Source organism: Pelodiscus sinensis, chromosome 4 (genome assembly GCF_049634645.1).
Source record: "Pelodiscus sinensis isolate JC-2024 chromosome 4, ASM4963464v1, whole genome shotgun sequence".
In the NCBI taxonomy this organism is placed as follows: Eukaryota; Metazoa; Chordata; order Testudines; family Trionychidae; genus Pelodiscus; species Pelodiscus sinensis.
Genome location: NC_134714.1, coordinates 67,666,505 through 67,690,491, shown reverse-complemented (window position 1 = coordinate 67,690,491; position 23,987 = coordinate 67,666,505). Strand labels below are relative to the sequence as shown.

Genomic DNA, 23,987 nt, shown 5'->3' with positions numbered 1-23,987 from the left:
CACTGACTAGATAAATTACGTACGCCAGGGCACAGGCCTCAGGAGCTGGGATTAGAACCCTGGTTCCTCAACCTCCCAAACACAGGACACAGCCCTGAGTTAAATGAAAATTCCGCTCCAAACAGTAGCTGGGCCAGCAGGAAGGGTATCTAGGGTAGGTACTTACAGCGCATGTATCACCATCTAATTTGAGCACCTCCCAGTCATTCGTGCACTTATCCCTCCCAACACACCCAAAAAGTAGAGTAAAACTAAGAACTTCATTTTACATGTGGAGAGCTGAGGCAGCAGGGAGCTGAACCCAGGTCTCTCAAGCCCTACGCTAGTGTCCTAACCACTGGACCATTTATAGGGGCAAAACTTATACAGAGACCTGACCTAGTTCCCTTAGCACCCTGCAGATGCTTGGGAGCTGCATACTACTACAGAAATATGCCATTCACCTCACCATTGCATTTAAATCCCTTTTATGGACAAGCCACTCTGACCAGAATATTCTTATTTTCTTCAGGTTACCAATCACGGCTGGTATTCTGCACAATAGACAATGAAGCTTATCCAGATTATATGTGCAGGGACAAATCAAAGCCAGCCAGTAACCAAACATGTGGTCTTCAGGCCTGTCCCCAGACAAAACGGTGAGACTTTCTCTCTCCACTTTTCTGGATTCTTCAACCCCTTTGTGAACTACATAGAGAGAGACCCCAGAAAAGAATGCTGATTGCTTTCAGATTCTCCCTATCCCCCCGCCACTTCAGTCTGAAAGCTGTTCAAGGAAACATACATGCCAACCAAAACAGATTTCTAGGCCCACCCCGAGGGATAGGTGATGCAGAGCTTTAACTGTCAGAACAGCGGTCAATGGCACTTCGTGCCTTAGTCACTTTAGAAAGTGGGACATAGGCTGCTAAGTTGCTTAGTCATTTTTCAAAGGTTTTATCCAAGATGTGGGAATGGATTTCTGTGCCTGTAGGGAATTGACTTGCATGGCCTGAGTCCATGACTGAAAACAGGGGTTCTCACTTTTCCTAGGAAGAGTTGCTGGCAATATTATCCTAGCCAAAGTGGGGGGAAAGAGAAGGATTCACTAAGGCCGTGTCCAGACTCAGGGGTTTTTTCGGGAAAAGTAGCCTTTTCCCGAAAAAACTTCCCCTGCGTCCAGACTCAAGCCGCGTTCTTTCGAAATTATTTCGAAAGAACGCGGCTTTTCTTTCGATGGCGGTAAACCTCGTTTCACGAGGAAGAACGCCTTCCTTCGAAAGTTCCTCTTTCGAAGGAAGGCGTTCTTCAATGTAAAGAGGCCGTCTTCGAAAGAGAGCATCCAGACTCGCTGGGTGCTCTCTTTCGAAAAAGCGGATTTCCTCTATCGAAAGATCCGCCTGCTGACTAGACGCGATCTTTCGAAAGAGGCTCTTTCGAAAGATGCTTTCGAAAGAGCATCTTTCGAAAGAAGCCTGCAGTCTAGACACAGCCTAAGTGTTCATTCTTCCCTTCACTGCAAATAGAAGGGTGAAAGGAGTCACCTTGCTGCATTACCCCATGTCACAGCACTTTCTGAGCCCTGCAATCCTTCCTCCTTTGGGGCTGTCATACTCCCCTTCCATTACCCTTACAGTTGGCTGCCACATGACTCTAACATGGGTATGTACCATGTGTACCATTTTATCACCCTCAGACACCTTGGTGTCACCTTCCTGCATATCCAGTGGAATTAGTGTGAGGCCTGTTAGAGCCCTTGTGCTTTAAGGGCACCTGGAGACCTGGGAACATGTCTGCCTACACAATAGCCTGTAGTGCAAGAATTCTATAGCTTGCTTAAAACCTTTGTTCTGTGTGTAAAGGATATCTTACATCTATCTGCCGAGAGTGTGGAGTCACAGCGGAGCCTGGAGCTCTCAAATGAAGAGGTAACAAGAAGGAGAGAGAGATTATAGCGAGCTTCAGCTATTCTCTGCCCACTTTCCACCTAGAAAATCTAGTTGCTTGATAAACCCCACTGGCTGTTTTCAACCTTGGTGATGGGATAGGATGGTGGTTTGCTTTTGATTCTTACCCGTCACAAATAATGGTGGAGGGTCCTGGGTATTAGAAAAGAGGGAGCTTTGCTCAAACAGTGGTGAGACCTACTGATTTGCTCTTCTGATGTGGCCGTTGGAGGGGATAGTTCTTAATATCTTTTTTTTTTCTGATCCTGAAATAAGCATTGTCATTTCTCTTGGCTTGATTTTTTTAAGATTTTGCTCAATTTGTCAAGATGCTAAACTCATAGAAAGCAAAAGAAATGGGGTGGAAATGTTGTGAATCAGATTATTTAATAACTACTCAGAATGCCACACTTCCTTTGTTGCAACTTTTTGTTTTCTCCAAAGCACTTCTCCTAACAGCATGTGCTCCAGGGCAGGCACAAAAGGACCTGGATGCAGTTGTGGTTTCATGGCTCTCCTCTAAGACACCACAAGCAAAAAAAGGGGAAAATAGTCCTCCCAGCAAATCTCTCTACTGATGCTTACATGAGACTTACCACCATGTTGCCCTCTACTGTCAATAGATACCTTCATGGTTTCAATCTCACAGATCACCTTGGTTTACAGAGGACCTGTGATGAAAGAATATGGCAGAAGATGCCTTGAGTGACAGTTGCAAAAGCCTCTGGGTGAATTTGGCTAATCATCATAAAGACCTTATTACATAAGGAGGGCCACTCTGGGTCAGACCGCAGGCCCATTTTGCCCTGCATCCTGTCTTCTGACAGTTGCCAGTTCCAGGTGCTTCAGTGGAAATGAACAGAACAGATAATCATCAGGTCTCAGAGGGGTAGCCATGTTAGTCTATAACTTTAAAAACAATGAGTAGCCCTGTGGCACTTTAGAGCAGTGTTTCCCAACCGGGGTTCCGCGGACCATCATCAGGGGCTCCGCGAGAAATTGTGGAATAAATAACGCTGGGCAAGGCCTGGAGCGTCTGTCACGCCCTTTGCCTCCCGCCCTGGCGCTTGGCTGACTTCTGCGCCACTCAGCCGGGGGGGGGTGGGGGAGGCGGAGCCTCTGTCATGGCTTTCGCCTCCCACGCTGGTGCTCGGCTGATTTCTGCGCAGTTCAGCCGGGCCGCCACACGGGAGCAAGCGACCATTTGGGCTCCGCGAGTGAGAGGCAGGAGGGGGACGAGAAGAGAAAGTGAGACAGGAGGAGGAGGAGAAGAGAAAGAGAAAGTGAGACAGGAGGGGGAGGAGAAGAGAAAGAGAGTGAGGCAGGATGGGGAGGATATTTGATATCTGAAAAAAAAGATTAGATAATGCAAAAAGAGACAGGAAAAAATACTCCAATTTTTTTTCTTACAATGTAAGCTAACACACACATATATACAGGGCTCGACAAACCGCGGTGAAAACCACTCGCCAGCCCTGCACATGCACGAGACCCGCACTGCGCATGCGCGAACTGCCGGTGAACGGGGCGACTGGCTGAAATCTACTTGCCACGGGCGAGTAGATAAGTGGATTTGTCAAATTTAGCAGTAATTGAATTATGCTCCCCACTGTCAACTTCTTCTGGCCAAGCAAACGTTTTCATAGGTAGGGGTTCCTCAGGATATGAAAAATTATTTTAGGGATTCTTCCATGGGAGAAAGGTTGGGAATCACTGCTTTAGAGTCTAACAAAAATATATATATACAGTATCATGAGCTTTTGTGGGCACAACACATTTCTTCAGATGAGTTGGAGAGGGATAATAGAGTCCTAGAATTTATAAAAGAAAAAGAAGTGGGGGGGAAGTATCTGTCAATTGCAGGACCAGTGCTAGTGAGGCTAATTAAATGGGCTGAAAGTGTCCAGTACTTAGTTTTTGATGTACAAATGAGGTGTTTAAGGCAGGGAAGGCTGAAAGTTAATGTCTTTGTTCCAACCCAGGGAAACATTGTCAAATTTGCAGATGAATACCAATTCCTTAACTCTCTCTCTCTCTAATTGGCTGGTGAAATTCCTTTGTAGAAGAATGGCTACTTTTAAATCCATTAATCCAGGCAGGTTAAAATGTTCTCCTACAGGTTTGTGTGTGTTACCATTTCTGATGTCTGACTTGTGTCCATTTATCCTTTGGTAGTTTGGCCAGTACACATGGCAGAGGGGCATTGCTGGCACTTGATGGCATAGATCACACCAGTACAGTGGTAACTAACCAGTAGATCTTGGAGCCACTGACAAGTGATCCTGACTGGTTTGGCCAGGGAACTATGAAGTGCTGGCACTTCAGTTGCCCCTCCACCCACTGTCATGCTGCTCCTACCCCTGCCTTGGAGCTGCCCCTCTTGGAGCCTCCTGCTTGCTGTGCAGTGTGTGGAAGGGAGGAAAGGGGGGGGCACTGATGTGAGGGTGTCCCTTCCCCCACTCCTGTATCCCATCTCCACACAGAGAGAAGGGGATGGAGGGGAGCTTGGCAATGCAAATCTCTGGCACTCTCACACACTGTGTGTGTGTGTCTGTCATTCTCACAAACACACGCTGACCTTCACTCTCATCTCCCAACCCAACACATACATGGGGGGTCGTTGTTACTTCTGTTACTGCTTGCAAAGTGTGTTATTTTTGGTTTTTGACTGCTCTGTGCATTTCAGAATTTTCATTTCTCTCTTACGCTTACATTTAATTCTTTTAGTAGTGAGTTCTAAAAAGCCTATCCTGTCGTGGCTGAAATCATTATCCCCATGGTAATTGCTGCTCCCGGACATGGCTGGCATATTCCTGCAGCCCCCAAGAAAGACAGAGCAGAGGGTCTCCACATGCTGTTCTCAACTGCAGACACCACTCCTGCAGCTCCCATTGATCAATAATGGGGAGCCTTGGCCAGTAGAAGCTGTGAGCTCAGTGCCTGTAGACGAGGGGAGCTCATGGTGCCATGGAGCCATTGCTGTACATGCCAGCTGCTTTCAGGAATGGTGCAGGGCCAGGGCAAGAGTAAGCCTGTCTTAACTCCACTGCTCCACCACCCGGAAGCCGTCTCAGTTAAGTGGTGCCCAGCCAGAGCCTGCTTCCTGAACCCCCTCCTGCATCTAACCTCCTGCTCCAGACATGAGTCCCCTGCACTCAAATTCCTTCCTAGAGCTTGTGCCTTGAACCGTCTCCTGGACTCCAATCCGCCACCCTGGGCTAAGCCCACAGCCCCTCCCAACTCTGAACCTTTTGGCCCAACATCAGAGCCTGCACCCCAACTCCCTACTTCAGCCTGGTGAAAATGAGTGAGGTTTGGGGAGGAAGAGGGATGGAGTGAGTAAGGAGAGGCCTCTGAGAGGGTGTGGAACAGGGACAGGGCCTCAGAGAAGGGGCGGGAAGGAAGCGAGGGAAGGGTATTTGGGTTTGAGGTAGATTGAAAAGGTGATCTTGTGGTTAAAAAGGTTGGAGACCCCTGCACTAGTGGATGTGCAGTTGTAGGAGCCCCTGATGATGTGGCTTATGTGGTTAGGTCCTGTGATAGTGTCACTTGTATAGATGTGGGGACTATATCTATAGCTTGTTGCAGGTGTAGGTTCCTGGGTGAGTGCGTGACATGTGACTGCTGGAAAGAATTTGCTTCAGGTTGGGGAATTGTCTGTAGGTGAGGATTGGTCGGTCTCCCAAGGCCTGTGAGAATGAGGGATCATTTTCCAGGATAGGTTATAGATTGTCAATGATGCTCTCGGGGCAGGGGTTGTAGGTGATGGGGCTGTAGTTGATGACTACTGGTGTTCTGTTATTTTCCTTGTTGGGCCTGTATTGAAGTGGTAGATTCCAACAGAAATAAGGGTAGCAATTCCCCTCCCCCCCCCCATACACACCCATACCTTGCAATCCTTCCCCAAAATTCCTTTAAGTGTCAGGACCTCTGCAATTACAACACTATGACATTTCAGATTTAAATAACTGAAATAACAATATTTATTATTTTAAAAGTCCTATGATTATGAAATTGGTAGGGCCTAGTTATGATGAGAGGAGTCCTGAGCATCTGAAACACTAGCAAATTTATTTGGGCATAAGCCTTGGTTGGCTGGAGTCGACTTTGTCAGATGCATAAAGCTTCGTTGTTTTTGCTGAAACAGACTAACAGGGCTGCCCCCTGAAACTTGTCACTTAATATACAGTCAGGTGTGTGTAGGAATCTGTTACTTTCATGGCTGCTTCCTGGATATGCAGGTATTAGGAACTATCTCAAATTGTCTCCTTTGCACATTTTCTTGAGTGGGAGACCAAAAAAAAAATTAAAAATTATGAGCTGTGACCTTTGTTCCCTCTAATTTTTTCCATCTTTATGTGGAATAAATATTATGTGCACCAACCATGTGCGGATGTGCACCACCAGGAGAAACACATGCTGCCAGGTGTAGGTGCTCTGCAAATCAGTTGGGCGGCATTTGAATCTCCCCTGAGCAGCTGCACAAGCGCACAGCTCACAGGAAACACTGCCTGTGACATCTTGTTATGCTGTGATGGCCCTTTGTGTTTTTCCATTTCTGATGTCACAACACAAAAAGAGATTTTTCCCTACCTGGGTGAACTGGGAATTTCAGCGGGAACATTGGACCTTTGTGCACCAGCTTTGATACAGCACAAGCCCTATCTACAGGAACTTCCTTGTTAGCCCTGTTTGTTCAGTGGGTTCTCTGATGGCTTTCTCTTGCCTACAGCTGGAAAACTGGGGAATGGGGAGCCTGCTCAGCCACCTGCGGGGGAGGCACCCAGACTCGCTCAGTTTACTGCATGTCATACAATGGACAAGGCTCCCCGGGGTTGGTGGATGATGCCAAGTGCGAGGCCTTTTCGGAGGCACCCCGCAGCACACAGCCCTGCAACATGAGACAGTGCGCGACATGGAGCACAGGGCCCTGGTCAGAGGTGAGTTATACACTGAATGCCAGCACCCCTGGGGTTGAACCAGGGACCTTCAAAGATCAAAGTGTGAAAAGAGACAGGTTCTCATCTAGGGCTGGACCAGACTTGAACCCTGTGCAGATTGGACAGAGAGGCTACGTCTAGACTGCAAAGGTAAGTCGGAAAAAGATACGCAAATTGCGGTTTGCAATTTACGTATCTTTTTCTGCTTTACTGTTGAAAGAGGCTTTTCTGTAATTTAGCGCATCTACACGGTGCCAAAGTTTGGAAAAACATGCTCTTTCTTTGGAAAAACATCCCTTCTTCCTCGTAAAATGAGGTTTACAGGGATGGCGAAAGAGCACATCCGCTATTTCGGAAATTTTTCCGAAAAAGTGGACGCATTCCTTAGACGCGGCATTGCTTTTCCAGGATACTGGAGGTATCCCGGAAAAGCAGTGCAGTCTAGATGTAGCCAAAGAGACTTACAAAACACATTCTGTGCAGATAGAGGACCTAATCCTGCCTTGTTCCTTGGTCTCCAAAGGCATTGCACTAAGCTGTTTATCTGGGCAGAGCTCAGCCCATGCACAGTATTGTGAGTTGGATTTTTGGTGCCTGGGTGCATTTGTGTCTCCACAAGGGGACACTCTGAACCACTTCCATGTAGGCCTCCCTGTGAGGAAGACATTTGAATCCTAGCTGCATAGAAAGGAGAGATGAAGGACACCTATTAAGTCCCTATCTTCAGTGCAGGGCTGAAATTTATTCTTTAGAACTTATGTTCAGTCCAACCATGAAGTCTGGCAACATTTGTCTTGCTGTGTTCAGACACTGCATTGCCTAAAATGGTGCTGTGCCATGTAATGTAACAGAGTGGCATAACATAAGGGCAGTTCAATTCCTGAAGCAGATGCAGGACTCTACATCTGCCTCGAAAGATGCAGGAAAAACATCTGGATATGGAGACTGTGTCACCGATTCCAGAATGTTTTGGATACCAGGAATCATGACAGTGAAATTAAACGAGGAAGGTGGCATGGAAAGGTACTAAATATAGTAATTTCTAGCATAGTGGTTGAAACACAGCTCTACCCTGTGGAAAAAACAGAGTTACTCTTCTCCCTCTGTCATCAGGATAAGCAGATTAGGGGCCAGACTGTGGATCACTTGAGTGGGACAAAGTCTTTGGGGGATCTGGACAATGCAAGAGCTTATGTCATCTTCCCTGCCCTAAAATCCTGGCCTTATGTTGATTTCTGGCAGGAGATGCTAACACCATAAAAACCTGTAACTCTTGTCTGTCACTTTGCATCAGTAGATCTCAAAGCACTTTACAAAGGAGGTCAGTATTATCATCACTGGGCAAATTGATAGGGGAACTGACTTGCCCAAGTCAACTACAAGCTGGTTGCAGTGTCAGGAATAGATCCCCTCGTGCCCTGCCAATCAGGCTACTCTGCTGCTACACAGCCCAAGAGTGAGGGCATCCCAGTGACATGCTTGTTAGGCTGCTTCTCTGATGGCTGTTCATCCTGCAACACTTCAGAGCTGAAGTCTATTTTGCAATTGGGGAGCAGAGCCAGGAAACACGGAGGTACCTACCTGCCTTCTCTATAACAATCAAGGCCCTTCTTGCAGTGCTCGGCTAGCTGTGGAGAGGGTGTTCAGACCCGGACTGTCACCTGCAGAACCGAGTTGGGCTCTCAGACTCAAGACTTTGCCTGCCTGACAGAGCCTAAACCACCCCCCAGCCAGCCTTGTCTCAAGGAGAATTGCATCCAGAAGATTGGCTGGCACATTGGAGGATGGGGCCTGGTGAGTGTTGTACCCTCACAGTGCTCACTTCATTGATTAGCTTGTACTCATGCAGTGTTTCTGACATATTGTGCTGCGATTGAATCAGCCCACATGTTGGTTGCTGGGGCTGGAAGCGCATACTCCACGGCTCACTGTCACAGCTTGTGTCTACTCCAGAAACAAGCCCTCGGGAGGGGGGGGGGGGGATTAAAGTGTCAGTGACTGTGGCAGCATGCAGCTGATACACTGAAATAATCCACTCCTGTTGCTTTTATTCCCATTCCTGTGACACCACTATCAGCATCACGACTACCTGTCTAAATGTGACACATTATGAGGTAGGCTCTGTCGCTAGTGGGCTGGACACCGTGTTTGGGGAATTGAAGTATGTTTCTGAAAGGGTTCAGGGTAACCCAGTTTAAACAGCGGGTTGCCTGCCTTTTGGGAAAGGGCCAAACTATGCTTAGCCTGACTTTTGGTCAGATCCGCACCAAAGCTATTAGGCAATTTCCCAAATTCAGTTTTTCCCCGTCTGTGCCAGGTGAGTTTAGCCTGAATTGGCTTAAAAGATGCCAGCATAGTTCTTGGCACTTTGGGGTCTTAACAAGGTCAGGTGACTCTTTACACCTTGATTCTCTCTGGTGCATAGGATTCCAACAAATGAGGGGATGAGTGCTTGGTTTGGGTGCCTAGTTTTGAAAATGATGTCCTGTATCTGATTAAAGACGAAAAGTGCCTTGCTGGGGCAGGTGTGTTACGCAAATACTTACTCCCCATTCCCTGGCTTCCTTGCCTTCCTTCCTGGCTGTTGCTGAACCCTCCCTGCCACCCCCACTTTAATTCCCAGCAAGAGTGGCAACAATGCCAGTCAACCATGCTCACCAGAACCACCAGGCTTGGTTGCTACATTGTCATCCCCCTTGTAATTTGGTACTTGGCCCCAGGGAAGGGGGGATTTGAGGACTATGGCCAGCAGAGCTGGTGGACCGCAGTGACCGTCAAACTGCTCCTTGCCATGTTCAACACTCCAGTTTTGGTCACACCATCACTCAGCCGGCTGCCATGGGCTATGCTTTGACATGTTTTGCCGGTAGCCAACTGTGGTCCTGGTCAGATGCCAATGCCAGGCTTGCAGGGTTGCTGTGTTCTGTCTCCTTGCTCTCATCTCATCTTTCTGCCCAAGTGTTCAAAGAGCTGCGACTCGGGTGTCCGAATGCGCCAGGTCATCTGTGCTGATGGCGATTCCAAATTCTACCCCCGTGAAACATGTGAGAGCAGCCAGCTGCAAGCCCCTGCCACGCTGGGAAGCTGCAACACTCAGCCCTGCTTCCTGCCGCAGCGTAAGTGACCTATCTAGACATCTGGATTTTCCTGGGATGTTTCTGCTTTTGCATAAAAAATTCTCAGTATCCGTGCCATTGGGGTTGATTGTTTCAAGACCTCTGTCCCTTGCCTGCCCATTCGTGCAGTTTTCATAGAGCAACAGAATTGCTCCATCTTCCTGCAGTGTCTGGAATGGGTTTGCTGCTAGTTGTGTTGTGTGAAACGTGCTCATCAATCAGGGTTGTGAGCAACACCAGTGTCTGCCCCTTTTGAGACCGATGCTTTTAATTCCGGTATCCCCCCTGACCTTTATCTTGGCTGCTGCTGAGGATTGCATCAGGGACCACCTGAGCTAAAAATGTAAGCCTCTGTAGCTGGGGGCTGTAACAGATTCATCCTCTGTGGATCAGGTATATAAAGGGGCATGCAACACACTGATTAGTGTGTTTACAAATGTTGCTCTCTGAAGGCGAATCAAACCAAACATACCAAAGCCCATCCTATCGGGTCTATCACCACAGAACCAGGGGTAATGGGGTAATGCTTGAACGGTCCATCCAGTCCAGCAGTGAGGATGCTCCAAGCAAACAAAAATCCTCATTGGCTTCAGAAGCTTTGAGATCTCCTATTGGTTATATTAATGCTATGACCTCCTCAACCAAAGCTATAAGACCCCCCTCATGATTATTCATGTATCAAAGCTCTGTAGCTTAAAGCAACAGCAGCCTAAAAATGGGGCCTTGAATTAGTTACCTGAAGTCATACAGAGCAAACAGCATTTCACCATTGTTAAGCAGTGCTACCTATAGGCATCTTTGTTACTGTCTCTGTCTATTTTTGCCACGCTGAGAGATGGGTTCTGTTGTCCAGACTTAATACATTGCCCTTCCTGTACTGAAAGTAATAGGCTGCAGAGATACAGCTGTCCAAAGTTGTGTCCTGAGATTCATGATTTGACATGTTTTAACATGTTTTCTGGGTAGGGTCTCCTGCTTCCTCCTCTGGCCTTATGGGAACGTGGCAGGTTGACAGAGAACCATGCCAATCCACATGAGTTGGAATAATATTGGGGACACTGTATCCCAATCTGAATATTTGTTCTCCTGTCCAATCTCATGGCACAGGTGAATATAGACACTTGCATTTACTAGTCCAACCCACTGCCTGTATTCTGTCAACTGTCCATCTCCTTTCAGAGGACCCCAGTATGCAGGACACCACAGGCTATGACATCAGCCGATGGTCCTCACTGACCCGCTACTACCCGGACAATGCTACTACAGGTACGGAGGATCTTATGTTTTCTTTTGTTACTATGTCCTCTTTGTTGTTTTCTTTATTTTCTTTTTTTTATGTGACTTGTAGGCAGAATCCTAGGCAGAGGAACAATTTCTGGATTCTTTTACATCTATATTGAGTTGTATCTAGATGCCTGTTCACAAAGAAATGTATATACATATGCATAAGTCCTAGACTTTGATACAGGCAGCATTAGGCATAGGGTAAGTGGAGTGCCACCTTGGCAGTCACATCCAGGCCTGCTGACAGGGCATGGGAGGGGCAAAGGGAGAAACTATGCCAGGGCCTGGTGATTCAAAAGAATCTGGAGCCTCCCAGACACTTTTACTGTGGCAGCAGCAGCAGCTGAAGCTGCAGGCCCTTTAAATCGCTGCCAGAGGCCTGTGTGGTGCACTCCCAGTGGCTCTGAGGGCTGGCTGGGAGTGGGGGATGTGGCGACATACTCCAGGGAGAGCTGCGGGTGGGCTGCCCCAACCCCACCCCTTCCGTCTGAGGCGCCACCCTTTCCAGGAGTGCAGAGCTGAGCCTGCAGTCCCACCCTGCCCAGGGGCCTTAGTCATGTCTAAGAGGTCACCAGGAGGATGTTTACTTTGGTCCCTTGCCAGCACTCCAGTCCCAAATCTTTCTTTGCCACCAGCAGATGTTCTCCCCATCTCATCCCTGGAAGAGATCCCCTGTTTCTAGTCAGTTGCGTGCTGCAGGCATCTTTAGGTTTCAAGTTTGACTTGGAATTTTGCATCGGCAGCGCCAGTGCCTTTTTTGAACCACTGCTGCTGTTGATAAAGAAGAATTTTGGGAACTAAAGACTCGCAGGGAATTGAGAGATCAGGAAACTCCCATTCGGAGAAGGACGTGAAACAGATGGGGAAGTGTTAGGTGTGTTACTGAGCTGGGTAGGTTGGCAGATGGGAAGGGAGTAGCCAGCAAGTAATAGGTGACTGATGCCATATTCAGTCACTTCAGCCATGTTCAGCCTTCACAGTTTGTATATTAAGGAACCTGCTACACTGGGGCGTGGGGGCAAATTACAGCCTGCAGGCTGCCTCTGCCTGCCAGAGCTTTTAATCCAGTCCTCAGGCTCCATCAAGCTCCATTGCTCTTGTCGGTGCTCCAGCCTGGAAGTGGGACCAGGATTTGTCCTGTTTTGTCTGTCCAGGACTCCTGTGAGGGAACAGAATCAGGGGCTTGCAAGCCTCCAGGCCATGATCTCACTCGCTGGCAGGAGAGACCAGCAGGCAAAGTAGGGAAAGTTGGGTTTAATTATTGTAACATGTTGTTGTGCCAGTGTGTGTATAATTGTAAGTAAGATTTTCTGTTTTTCTTTCCACTAAAATGTAACTTTTATTAAATAAAGTTTTATAATATTTCTTCTTCTGCGTTAAAATAATTAACAATATTGCCTAACGAGGGTTTACTTGGAAGCCAAAATAGATTGAATATATTACCACAGTCAAATGGAAAAACACTGATGATTCAGCAAAGCTAATTACAGATCGTAAAAAAAGTCAGCAATAAACATGGTAACTACCAAACTTTTACATAGTGCAGTACATGGAAAAGTTTTAGCTAACATACAATTTGTGTTCAGACAGGAGTAAAATTGTGTGGTAAAATTAACAAACAGCTCAGTAATGTAATTTTTTAACAGCTATTTGTTCAACAGAATTATTTTAAGTGTTGATTTTGAAACAAGCTTGTGTTGTCTGTATTTGAACATAAATGGTTAATTCTGTGAACATTTAAGGCCTGCCATACAATTTCCATACCCAGATGTGACCCTCAGGCCAAAAGTTTGAACACCCTGCGCTAAACACTTGCCCATAGTCATCTTATAATAGGAATATCTGAGGGGGAAAATGCCCCATGTGACATAGCTAACAGCATCTTCTGGACTACTGGAAGGGCAGGAAGAATATTGTGAGAGAGTGTTTCTTAAGGGTAATAGATCATCTGATAACACAGCAATCCTAAGGACCCAGAATTAATTGTGAATGGGACCCGAAGGTTCAATCAGAAAGTTCCCTGTGGCTTTCTCCCAAGTGACAAATGTATGTTAACAAGTCTGGCCTCTGAGTCAGACTGGTAGAAGACTGATTTCATCTAGCAGTGTGCTTCGAACAGAGGCAGAAGAAACCAGGACAGGATTTTGAAATGGGCTGCATGCATTAAGGATTTTTTTTTTCAGTATATAATGATGAAAGAACAATCCAAGGTAGCTCCAGACACCGCCAGCTCCATTCCCGTGAAGACCATAGTTCCAACTTCTTGCCTCTTCGCATGGAATCCCACTCAAGCTCTTCAGGATCCCAGCAGTTCAACTCCCATCAAGATATCACCACACGCACTGGCCTTCGGGACTGCAGCCAGAGCCCGCATGGCTGCTGCTCAGATGGTCACACTCCAGCTTCTGGCCCCTTTGGGCAAGGCTGCCCTTTCAGCACTTGCCATCAGAGCAGGTCAGATGAAACAGTGGAGTTTGGGCGGGTGGAACTACCCTGTCCGACAGAGCTGATGTTTACAGACTGCCTTTGTTGGGTCAGAGTTCCACGAAAGATTGATTTTTTTACTAAAGCCCTTTGTTGTTTCCCTGCAGGTATGGATGCTGCCCTGATGGAATATCAGCTGCCCAGGGCCCCAACAACAGGGGTTGCCCACAATCTTACAGTGATGGGCATGTGAGCAGAAACAGGCCTGCCACGGCCTCCCCAACAGTAAGTGCCAGAACTCTCTAGAACCTTTTGCTAGTGGTATTAAGATGTGGTTGACAGAGTCCATTGTTTTCAGGGTCTCCTGACAATAATTCTGGGGAAGTGATGGTGGGAGGATGCTAGATACCCACTAAGCCAGCATTCCCACTGGGAATTCCTTTGTGACATGGGTCCAGGTGGTAATGTGGCAGCTGCAGTCTGTGCTACCAGGTTGAAGAGTTGATGAGCCTTGTTTGGGGAGGAGCCTCACTAGTTCTTATTGTAGGACACTGAAACACGTTCCCTCTTTCAAGGCAACCAGAAATGAGCAGCATTACATGCAGAGGGGGAAGTATTTTGATTTTTGTGCCTGCATTTGATGTGTGGTTCCTACCATTCTATGAGGCTACCTTGGATGTGATTTTTTTTTCTGAGAAAGTAAGTCTTTGTGTAACCCACACACCTACTGGGTGTGGTGCACTGTCTCATGTAGTGGCAGTCTGACCACTTACAGGGAGGAGGAATGAATTTGCTCTACAGCTTTATCTGAGAGCCAGCTGTTAGTTCAAATGGTAGAGGCTCATGCACTAAGCATTTGGTTCTGCCTGATGGCGGAACATTTGCAGTGAGAGATGCTAGGTTCTGGAACTGTGTTGCATCAGGTGAATTAACAAGGTGATTCAGGGTCCAGAACAGGTTAGCGGGCCATGCCAAAATGCAAATAACAAGGGGCAGGATGATGATTCAAGAGATATAGCAGGTTTCACTTCCAAGTTGTCCATTTTATTCTAGCCTACATGAATAATGGCTGAAATTCCATACCATGCATTATCCAGTGGCCTATGTGACATGAGACACTGATCTCCATCTCATTCCTTTCAATGAGGGAAAAACATCTCTATTACCCCTGGCAGATTCTCCTCTTAGCAGTCTCAACAGAGTAAGCCAAAGGGAGAAGTGGCCATAGAGAAAGAACTACTTTCTTACCCCTAGAAGTGATTCCTTCAGGCACATTGGTGGGCAGCATAAGGAGGCTTGTGCTGCCACTGAGCATGCTGTATCTGTTCTGGGGATAAGCAGAAAATCTCTAGCCGCTGAGGCTGTCAGTCTAGCTCTCTTTACTGGCATGCCACTTGCAGAAAATCAGTGTTGATAATGGATCTTGAGCAGCTAGACCAACCCAGTGGGCAAATTCTGTGATCTGTGCTGCAGCTGTGATCAGTAGCTGCATGGTAGCTTTTGGCTTTGAATTTTTTTCACTCAGGCAAGTCAAGCTTTGACCCTGCAGAACCCGTCCGATGAGTGCCGGGGTTCTATGTATGGCTGCTGCTATGACAACATTGCTTCAGCTTCAGGACCTCAAGGGGAAGGATGCCTCAACAGACCCAGCCAGCGTAAGTGACATTTTGGCTTTGTGTTTTAGAGATGTGTCCCCTGAAGAGAACAGCCTACAGAATTTAATTGGAAATGTGAAGCTTTCTCTAGGGTTTTTCACCTATCCTGTAAAATGCAATACAAAACCATCTCCCGCAGTGGGATTCTGTGTGATGGCTGGGAAGATATTAGATAAATTCCCACCAATCCCTGTTAACTTTCAATAGAACCCTATTGAGTTCATCTCAGAGTCTGTAGGACTTCTTCCTAAGAGCCATTCTGCGGGGCAGAACTCACTCATGCACCCCTGCTTGCATTCATCCCTGTTGGCTGCGGTGATCCATGACAAGCTAGGAATCCTCCTATCATCAGTGGGCTATATCCTGCCCCCAAACAATCCTGTTGACCACAGTATGGTTTCAGGGCTGTAAGCAGGAGACAAACATGTCACTGAGGACTGCAGAGCTATAGTGCCCCCTGAGGAGCTCCAGTGACATTTGGTTTTGTTCCTTCTCAGAGAGGGACAGCCCTGGGAGCATTTCTGTCCAGCCACCCATAGGAATGGACAACTTCTCACTCATTTCTCCACACCCCTATAGGGGCCACTTGTAATTTGGGCTGTAGCATCTGAAGCTGCTTTTCCAATGCATCCTGGCTCTAGGGAGTCAAAGTGGTGTCTGTGAGCCAGCAGATAGCCTAAGGTTCATAAGGCCATGGGGTTACATTTATTCCTCTGTCCTAGCATGTGGGGGGCCAGAGTACCTTGTATTAACTTAGGTTTTGGGACCAGTTCTGGTTCAAGGCCTTGGGCTAGATGACCTGGGAATGACACCCTCCCTCCCTAGAGCCTCACAGCACAAGAATAACAATTGCATAACACTCTGTGCTAGGTTATAAAACCTAAATGAATCATTTTACACATAAGGAACTGAGAGACAGAGAGGTGAGCGTGTCTTGCTCAAGGTCATCGGAGCCAGGGAGTCAAGGTCAGTGTTAGGAACAGAACCCCTAACTCCTAGTTGGGTGTGCTACCCACGACAGCATGGACAGCAGCCTGGCTGGCATGGTGATGAAGCTGTCAGGGCTAGCTGCTCAGTAGAAAGGAGACTCCAGGAGTGAATCCTCACAATCATGTCTCTCTCTTTTCTACGGTCTGTTGGTAGCTTATCCTGTCAAGTGTCTGCTGCCCAGTGCCCAGGGCCCCTGCTCAGACTGGACCACTCGCTGGTACTTTGTAACTGCCGTCGGCAAGTGCAACCGGTTTTGGTACGGTAGTTGCCATGGCAACACAAACAACTTTGCCTCAGAAGAGGAGTGCATGAGGGCCTGCCGAGGCTCCATGGAAACAGACAGTGTGGTGCACCAGTACCACAGGGGGACTTTGAACTTCCGCTCTGGCTCCCACCCACAAGAGGGAGAAGCCCAAGGGCAGCTGCAGTCATCTGTAGGCGGGTCTGCGAGCCATAGCCAAAGAGGAGGAACAAGAGAGTCCTTCCACTTTTCCCAGCCTGGGCCTGATAGCCATACACCATGGCAGGGCACAGGACTGCACGCCAGGAAGGATGGCTGGAGAAGGACCCTGAATGTGGATATAGTGCCAGAATCTTCACAGAGGACTGGCCAGAACTGGGGCTCTCATCACTCTGCCACTCCTGGGGAAAGGAGGATGGACCAGTCAAGCCAGCTGCATGGGAGGGGGGAAACACTAGTGTCTGGGCACTCGGAGAGGCAGCTCACTGTTAATGGGCAGGTGGTGCAGCATGGACATGAGCAATGGCGGAGTTCCTCTGGGGCAGCCTTTCCTGGGGCGGATGGACTTGGGCATCAAACCTCCCCTGGTTCCACCTTGCAGCGAAACTTATACAGGTGATGCTTTTATACTACTCAACCATGATACTGAAGCACCAAGCACCATCTCCTCCAGGGGAGAACGTTTTCCAGGCCAGAAACAACTCACTCTCCTGAAATGTCCCACTACAGATAACTTATAATAGTGTCCCTGAGTAAAGCCAGTGATCCATGCCAGCGGGATGTCCAGTACCCCCTCTTCTGAGGTAGTGTCCACTCCTGCACACCTCATACAGCCATTGACTTGAGTGGAAGTAGTGGGTGTCTAAGGACTGCAGGGTTTGGCCCCTCATCGCCATCCTTTATATCCAGTGGACTCTTTACAGGGATCCTGTGGGCCAGCTCTGGCTCCCATTTAAGTCAACAGGAGTTATGCTTGCTTACATCAGGGGCAAATTTCTCCCTGTGTTGTGATTTCAAAACTTTATTTTGGCATGGTAAGGGAAGAACAGTGGGTTGATACAAGAGATGGATCCAGGTCAGCTGATGAACACCCCAAAGATCAAAGGTATTTGGTTTTCGGGATTTTGTTCAATTGTAAGTCTAGAGGGAAAACACAAGCTTGCTGTCTCTGGGCACCTGGATTCACATTTGATTTAGTTCTCTCAGACTAAGCAGTTTTAGTGGTCTCAGCCTTTGCCATGAACAGTCAATCAATGAGTCAAAATTCTTTCTCCCCCACAGAGAAGTCTAGTCCTGGCTTGCCAAGTGCAGGCTTTCATGGCTGTAGCGCTGTAATAGATCTGTATGGAACTCGAGGTTATGCCTTAGCTCACTACTATGTAACTCTCATCCTGTCTTTAAAGCCTATTGTCTACATCAGGGATGGGCAATAATTTTTAAAAGGGGGCCACTTCAGAAATTTCTGAAGTGGCCCTAGGGTCATCTTGGAAGGGGCGGGGTTAGGGTTAGCGACCTCACGCGCTCTTCTTGTCCGTCGGCCGCCAAAGGTGCGCAGCAGCTAGAGATAAACGCTGGCTGTTTTAAAACAGCTAGTGTGTGTCTCCAGCTGCTGCACACTCTTTCTGAAGCAAGGAGACTTTGCGCGCTCCCCCGCCACCAGGCTCTGATTGACCTGGGGGTGGGGGAGTGGCAGGGCAGTCGTGGGCTGGGTCCAGCCTGCAGAGAGCCCTTTGCCCACCCCTGGTCTGCATGGAATCTAGAGGCATGATTTCCAGCATGAGTAGATGTACCTGCACTAGCTCTGGTTGAGCCAGTGTGCTAAAAATACAAGAGTAACCATATCAGTGAGAGGGCACAGCTGCCTGAGGACACACCTAGGGTTTCAGACACGATCATCTATGGACAGAGAGTCCCTCCTCCACTGTATCTACAATTCTATGTTTAGCATGCAAGCAATCAGAGCTAACATGGGTATATCTACTGAAGCTGGAGATTATCATACACCCTAGCAAAACCAGAGACAGGGTGGGAGGGTGAGAGATGGACAAAGGGAGTAAAATCATTTCTATCTCTGTCAGAGTCATCCTGGAAGGAGCTGAGTCCTCCGTAGTGGAGGCAGCCTTGGGACAAACCATTCATCTTCTCTGCAAGGCTGGTGGTTCTTCCTTCCATAGAACTGAGTGGCAGAAAGATGGGAAACCACTATCATCTGACAGGTAAGTCTGGTCCCATGTTGCTATTTCTGTTTCTACATCACCGTTTCTCCTCCTCCTCCCCCATACAGCTTGCTGAATCTTCTAAGACATTCTCAAAAAGCAAAATACAAACAAAATAACTTGGTCAACTAAAAAAGCCCCATCATAACTAAGTGATTACAGAAAGGCCTAGGCACAGTGCTAATACATTGGCTGTTAATTGTGGTGCAGCTGAATGCTTACGGATTATCAGGTAGAAAAGGATTATCATATTGCCAACTTTCAGAAACAACACTCAATTCACAAATGAGTTCTGAGTGCAAAGTCCTTTTCAGTGTTATTGGAAGCAGGTTGAGTTGTCCAGGAAGCACATTAATACCTACCCATGTATACTCTGGAGTGGCTTAATGCTATCCAATTGCAGCTCATCCGATTTAAAAATTAACCTTTTAGAGAAATCCCTCTTGAATCTCAGCTTTTTGGGTGTGGGGATCAGGATGGGGAGGGAGTCTCCTGCAGCAGTCTATGGCCCAGCACTTTCTGAGGTAAAAACTAAGGTGGAAATATTGAACAGTTCCTACCCTTGTTTTTCCACTGGATGGCCACACACTGTTGCTGGAAGGGCAGCCAAGCACTTAAGTGAGAGGACAATTTAAAATGGTCATGTTGTCTCCTCTTTACCCTTTGTTTCCCCAGTTCAGTTTCTCTTCCTCTCACCCATTCAATAGTTTGGGGAGCTTTATTCCAGTGATGAGGACCCAGCCATTTATCACAGGATGGTCGTTGCAGCTGTGACATAAACAAAAAGGCCCAACTGGCCAATCAGAATGTGGCTTTGGATAATCAGGAGCCACTGCCAGAGCCCCATAAGTAACTGCATGTGTTCCATCTACAGGCATACCTACCAGTCGGATAGTTCTTTGGTGATCAGCCGTTTCATGGCTGAAGATGCAGGGATGTACACATGCGTAACTTCCAACGGGAAGATGGAGAGCAGACAGATTCAGCTCCGGATCAAAGGTGACTTATTATTGACCATTTAAAACCAGAACATTATTTCTTCTTTGTCCCTTATTAAGGCATGGGTAACAGGAACAATTAAAGTCAGTTGCAGGGGCAGACTTTTGATGGACCTTCTTTGAGCTGTGGATTCTGCTTAGGTATGTGCCGGCTCAGTGCACTGATGGTGGAGATCTTTGCCTCCAAATACCCATAGGAGTGGCACTTACCCCCTGCTGTCTTAGTTCCTTCTCTGGCTATATAATGGCTGTGAACTCGCCTATAGGGATGTGATTGTATACCTGTGTACATGGTTACACACAGCTCTCCCCTCCTGTGCTGCTGCCTCTGTATTAGAGGCAGCAGCGCAGAGGAAGGCAGAAGGAGCTCGTACATGCAGAAAGCCAGCTCTCGTGGAGCTGCCTGTCACCACCTGTGCTGCTGCCTCTGTGGGTATTTCCCGTCACTGTATGGAGCTGGAGGAGAAGCAGGTCTGTGGAGGGTTGGGGGCTGGAGCTTCTGCTCCTTTTCCTGCTACAGGGGCAGGGTGAGGAAGCAGCGGAACTGCTGGCAGCTCCTCCAGATGCTGTACCACTCCCAGCTCCCCCTCCCCCCAGGTAACATGGGGTGGGGACAAGAGAAGGGAAGCAGGGTGAGTAACGTGGGGAGGTCACGTCCTCCCTTAGCTGGTGTGCCCACCAGGTACTGGGGGAAAATAATTTTACTTTCACCCCCAATCTTCCCATACTGGCTGTCAGGTGATGGTTAGCTTTTTATCTGGCTAGAATCAAAGCTTTCTGTTCCTCATCTGGTTTGTTTGTTTCACAAGCAGATTGCATGAAGGGTCAAGTGGTTGTCACAGTCTCCAGGTGTAGAACTTCCAGTATGATGACGTGTGATGTAGCCAAGATACACCACCACGAAAGCTCAGGCAACACAGACAGGCCTCCTTAGTGCCATTCCAGTATTGGACAGTTGCAGGCTGCCATTTGAGCCTCTGTGCATACTGTTACAATCTGCTGCCCAGATCAGAACAGCCATTGGGAAGGCAATTCTGCAATCCTTGTGTAAACAGACTCCACGCCCCATGGCCTAGGAGTACTGCTTGCAAGTCACCTAAGTAGAAAGTGCAGCTGCATTAGTTACCTGCCTGTAACTGTTGTTTGTTGAGATGTGATGCAGATTGCCTGCCCCACCCTTTGTTCCCTCTGCATTGGAGTCTGTATGTCTGATGTTGGTTGCAAAGGAATGGAGGGGGTTGGGATGATGCTGCCTCTATACAGCCAGGGGAGGGGTTATGGCTGCAGGGCCTGGGCCCCACCCTTATGAGTATTACTAGGCAAAGTTCTCTGGCTCCGGTGCACTGGGTGTGGCTGTAAGGCGTCTCTAAGAACAACAGTTACAGATAGGTACGTTTTTACCTCTCCTGCAGGCTCTTCCTGCTGTTCCTTCTTCCGCAGCAGTGGCCACAGCCTGCTGAGTGCTAGCCACAATCCCAGCAGTACGTCCCTCCATGCAGTGTTAACCCCAGCAGTGCCAGTCATAACTGGAGCAGTGACGTGCCAAATGCCCCCTCACACTTTACTGGGTGCAGAGGGGGCTCTAAGGAAGGGGAATCCTGCCAGTCATGGTCTGAAATCACTGCCAAGACTCCTGCCCTACACATATTAAAGCTCTGCTTGGACAGACCATTGCACTTTGACTCTTTGTGCCTGTGGGAGATACAGGAGTTTTGCCCAGAATGAGCCTCCTTGATTGTGAACGATGTGCAAACCTATTTTTTAAAAAGGGGCATTGTAAATAAATGACTAACTGAATAACAAAAGGCTAAGAAGTCACCTCTCCCAGGTGTGCCTTCATGCATCTGCAGGAGAGTGCCATTTTTGGGGGTATGTAGCACGTTAAAGACTAACAAGATGGTTTATTAGATGATGAGCTTTCGAGGGCCAGACCCACTTCCTCAGATCAAATAAACCAATGATTATTTGATCTGAGGAAGTGGGTCTGGCCCACGAAAGCTCATCATCTAATAAACCATCTTGTTAGTCTTTAAAGTGCTACATAGTCCTGCATTTTGCTTCAACTACCCCAGACTAACACGGCTACATTTCTATCACCATTTTTGGGGGGTAATGGCAAGAGAGGTCCTTATCCAAGAGATACTGCTGCCTTCCCATTGATGAAGGAAAGCAAGGTGTCTACTGAATGGCAGTAGCTCCCATTAATAGAAATTGCAGTCAGAGAACAAATGCTGTAGAGGCTTATTCACATACAGCATTCTATTTTGAATAGAAGACCGTGGATCTCCTCTGACAGAGGGTATTAGAGGTCAGCTGTTTCCTGGTCTGAATCACCCGCACAGAGATCTCACCAGAGGAGTGAATACTGTACAGTCATCAGGTTCCTCTGTACACCAGTCATTCATGTACAGGTATGGCCAGCAACAGGCATTTGACATGCCCAAGTGGCATCCACCTGGTACCCCTGGTGGGAAGATTAGGGCAAAGTACCCTCTTGCTTTGGGGAGTTATAGGGTGGTGCTTGGGAGTGTTGGATGGATGAAAATGGCATTTAGCCAAGGTCCCAGTCACACTAGTATGAGAGCGAGAAACTATCTTTACCTTGCAGAGTTCCATTCATGACAACAGCATTCCTGGCTGGGTTGTACATGGTGGCTGGCAGCATGTTTTTCTCTGAAAGCTATGCACTTGTGCAGCTGCTCTGGAGAGAGTCAGATGCTGCTGAGCTGATTAGCCGAGAACCAGCAGCTAGTTTTTTTTTTTTTTTTATTTCTACTGGTGGTGCACGTGCATGTGCCTTGATGCACATACAAATTTCTTTTGCATGTGAATGGAAAAGATTAGAGAGAACATTGACTGGCAATAGAGTAGGATTTAAATGACCAAAGAACACCAGGGGCAATGCTGAAGAAAACCAAAAGGGACTAATTTTAAACAAGCACAAACCAGACCCATTGAATACAAAAGCCAAACACCATAGTTCCCACTCAGCTCTAGCTGCAAGCAGGGGGACAGAAGGTGAAAGTGTTAAACTTTTCTGCAGCTGAAGAAGGATTTGGTTGGAATTTTGAGTAAAGGCTGCAGATTGGTAGCTTCCCTTTAGTCTAGTTTGTCCATCCCAACATGGCATATTGCCCAGCCCAATGGAAAAAACAGAAATAAAACGGAGCTGATTTATATCCATCTGAAATAACATTGGGCTGCATCACCTGCTCTTTATGCAGACTAAACATGTCACAGGACACCAGACTGTACAGTGAGGTAGGCCTGATGCAGAAATGTCCTAGGGGGGGGTGAGGTTCTATGGCTATGCAGAGCTGGTGATCAGAGTGTAATAATAATTATTCCTGCCTGCCTTTCAGTTTGTGAATTTATTTAGTTGTGTGTGGCAGGCAGGCACTTGTGGGGAAGCTCGTTTGGTTCCCTGATCAGCAGTGCCTAACATCACATGGAATGACCTCTTAAGCTAGTGAAAGCCTTATGAGAGCTGGCATGTTCTAGGTTGACAGCCAAAGGAATGCCTGGAGGATAGGTATGTAGTTCTGCAGTCCCCACAACATTAATGTAGCGACAATGCATTTTAGCAACTCATATGCAGCTGGCTGCAGGTTGAGGTGGTGTTTCCCCTGGGGAGGAGCTAGGAGCATCAGAATTCTGAAGAGAATGCAGAGGTCTTCCCTCCCATCCTCCCCAGGACAAAGCAGACGTGTAATGTAGCAGACCTGAATTGTTTTGCAAATGCTGAGCAAGGAAGATGCTGCATGTACTTCATATGAAGTGCGCTTTCTGGGCTTGTGGCAATCCTTACTGCAGATTAAGAATGGATCAGAATGAGCCCTCTGTGGTGGAAGCCAACATTGGAGAGCGAGTCAGACTGCCCTGTGGAGCAGAAGCCTCACCTGCTTTAACCATCCAGTGGCAGAAAGATGGGCAGCCGGTCTCCTCTTCCAGGTGAGTTCAGATGGCTGAGTTGTCATCACAGGCAGCCCTTGGGCATTCCAAGACTGGGGCCCCTAAAGATAATGCATTCTCTTTTCCAGAGAGTCAAGGCCCTAATGATGGAATCAGGGATCTGATTTATAACAATTAGTTAATGCAATCAGGGAGTAGAAACACCACCTGGTGATTTTAGGTGGTCTGGCCCTCAGAAAATGTGACCAACATTCTCAAGTGAATAGCTGTGGTGAATAACTCACCA

The 23,987-nt window shown here is 47.7% G+C and overlaps 1 protein-coding gene across 4 annotated transcripts in view; it reads left to right on the top strand.

The window, feature by feature from the left end:
* PAPLN (papilin, proteoglycan like sulfated glycoprotein) overlaps positions 1-23,987 on the top strand; it is a 69,466-nt gene that overhangs the window by 38,627 nt on the left and 6,852 nt on the right. For 2 of the 4 annotated variants that reach the window (XR_012903459.1, XM_075927265.1), the window contains exons 11-24: positions 512-638; positions 1,842-1,907; positions 6,658-6,865; positions 8,483-8,659; positions 9,825-9,981; positions 11,161-11,247; positions 13,449-13,719; positions 13,857-13,974; positions 15,215-15,344; positions 16,488-17,190; positions 18,654-18,791; positions 19,666-19,790; positions 22,062-22,200; positions 23,603-23,740. Coding sequence is in view for 3 of the 4 variants with exons in the window: in XM_075927265.1 (XP_075783380.1) it covers positions 512-638; positions 1,842-1,907; positions 6,658-6,865; positions 8,483-8,659; positions 9,825-9,981; positions 11,161-11,247; positions 13,449-13,719; positions 13,857-13,974; positions 15,215-15,344; positions 16,488-17,190; positions 18,654-18,791; positions 19,666-19,790; positions 22,062-22,200; positions 23,603-23,740 (2,584 nt within the window). In the remaining variant the exon portion in view is untranslated. The remainder of the gene's footprint in view (positions 1-511; positions 639-1,841; positions 1,908-6,657; positions 6,866-8,482; positions 8,660-9,824; positions 9,982-11,160; positions 11,248-13,448; positions 13,720-13,856; positions 13,975-15,214; positions 15,345-16,487; positions 17,191-18,653; positions 18,792-19,665; positions 19,791-22,061; positions 22,201-23,602; positions 23,741-23,987) is intronic. The other 2 variants (XM_075927266.1, XM_014576281.3) reach the window with 2 other exon arrangements.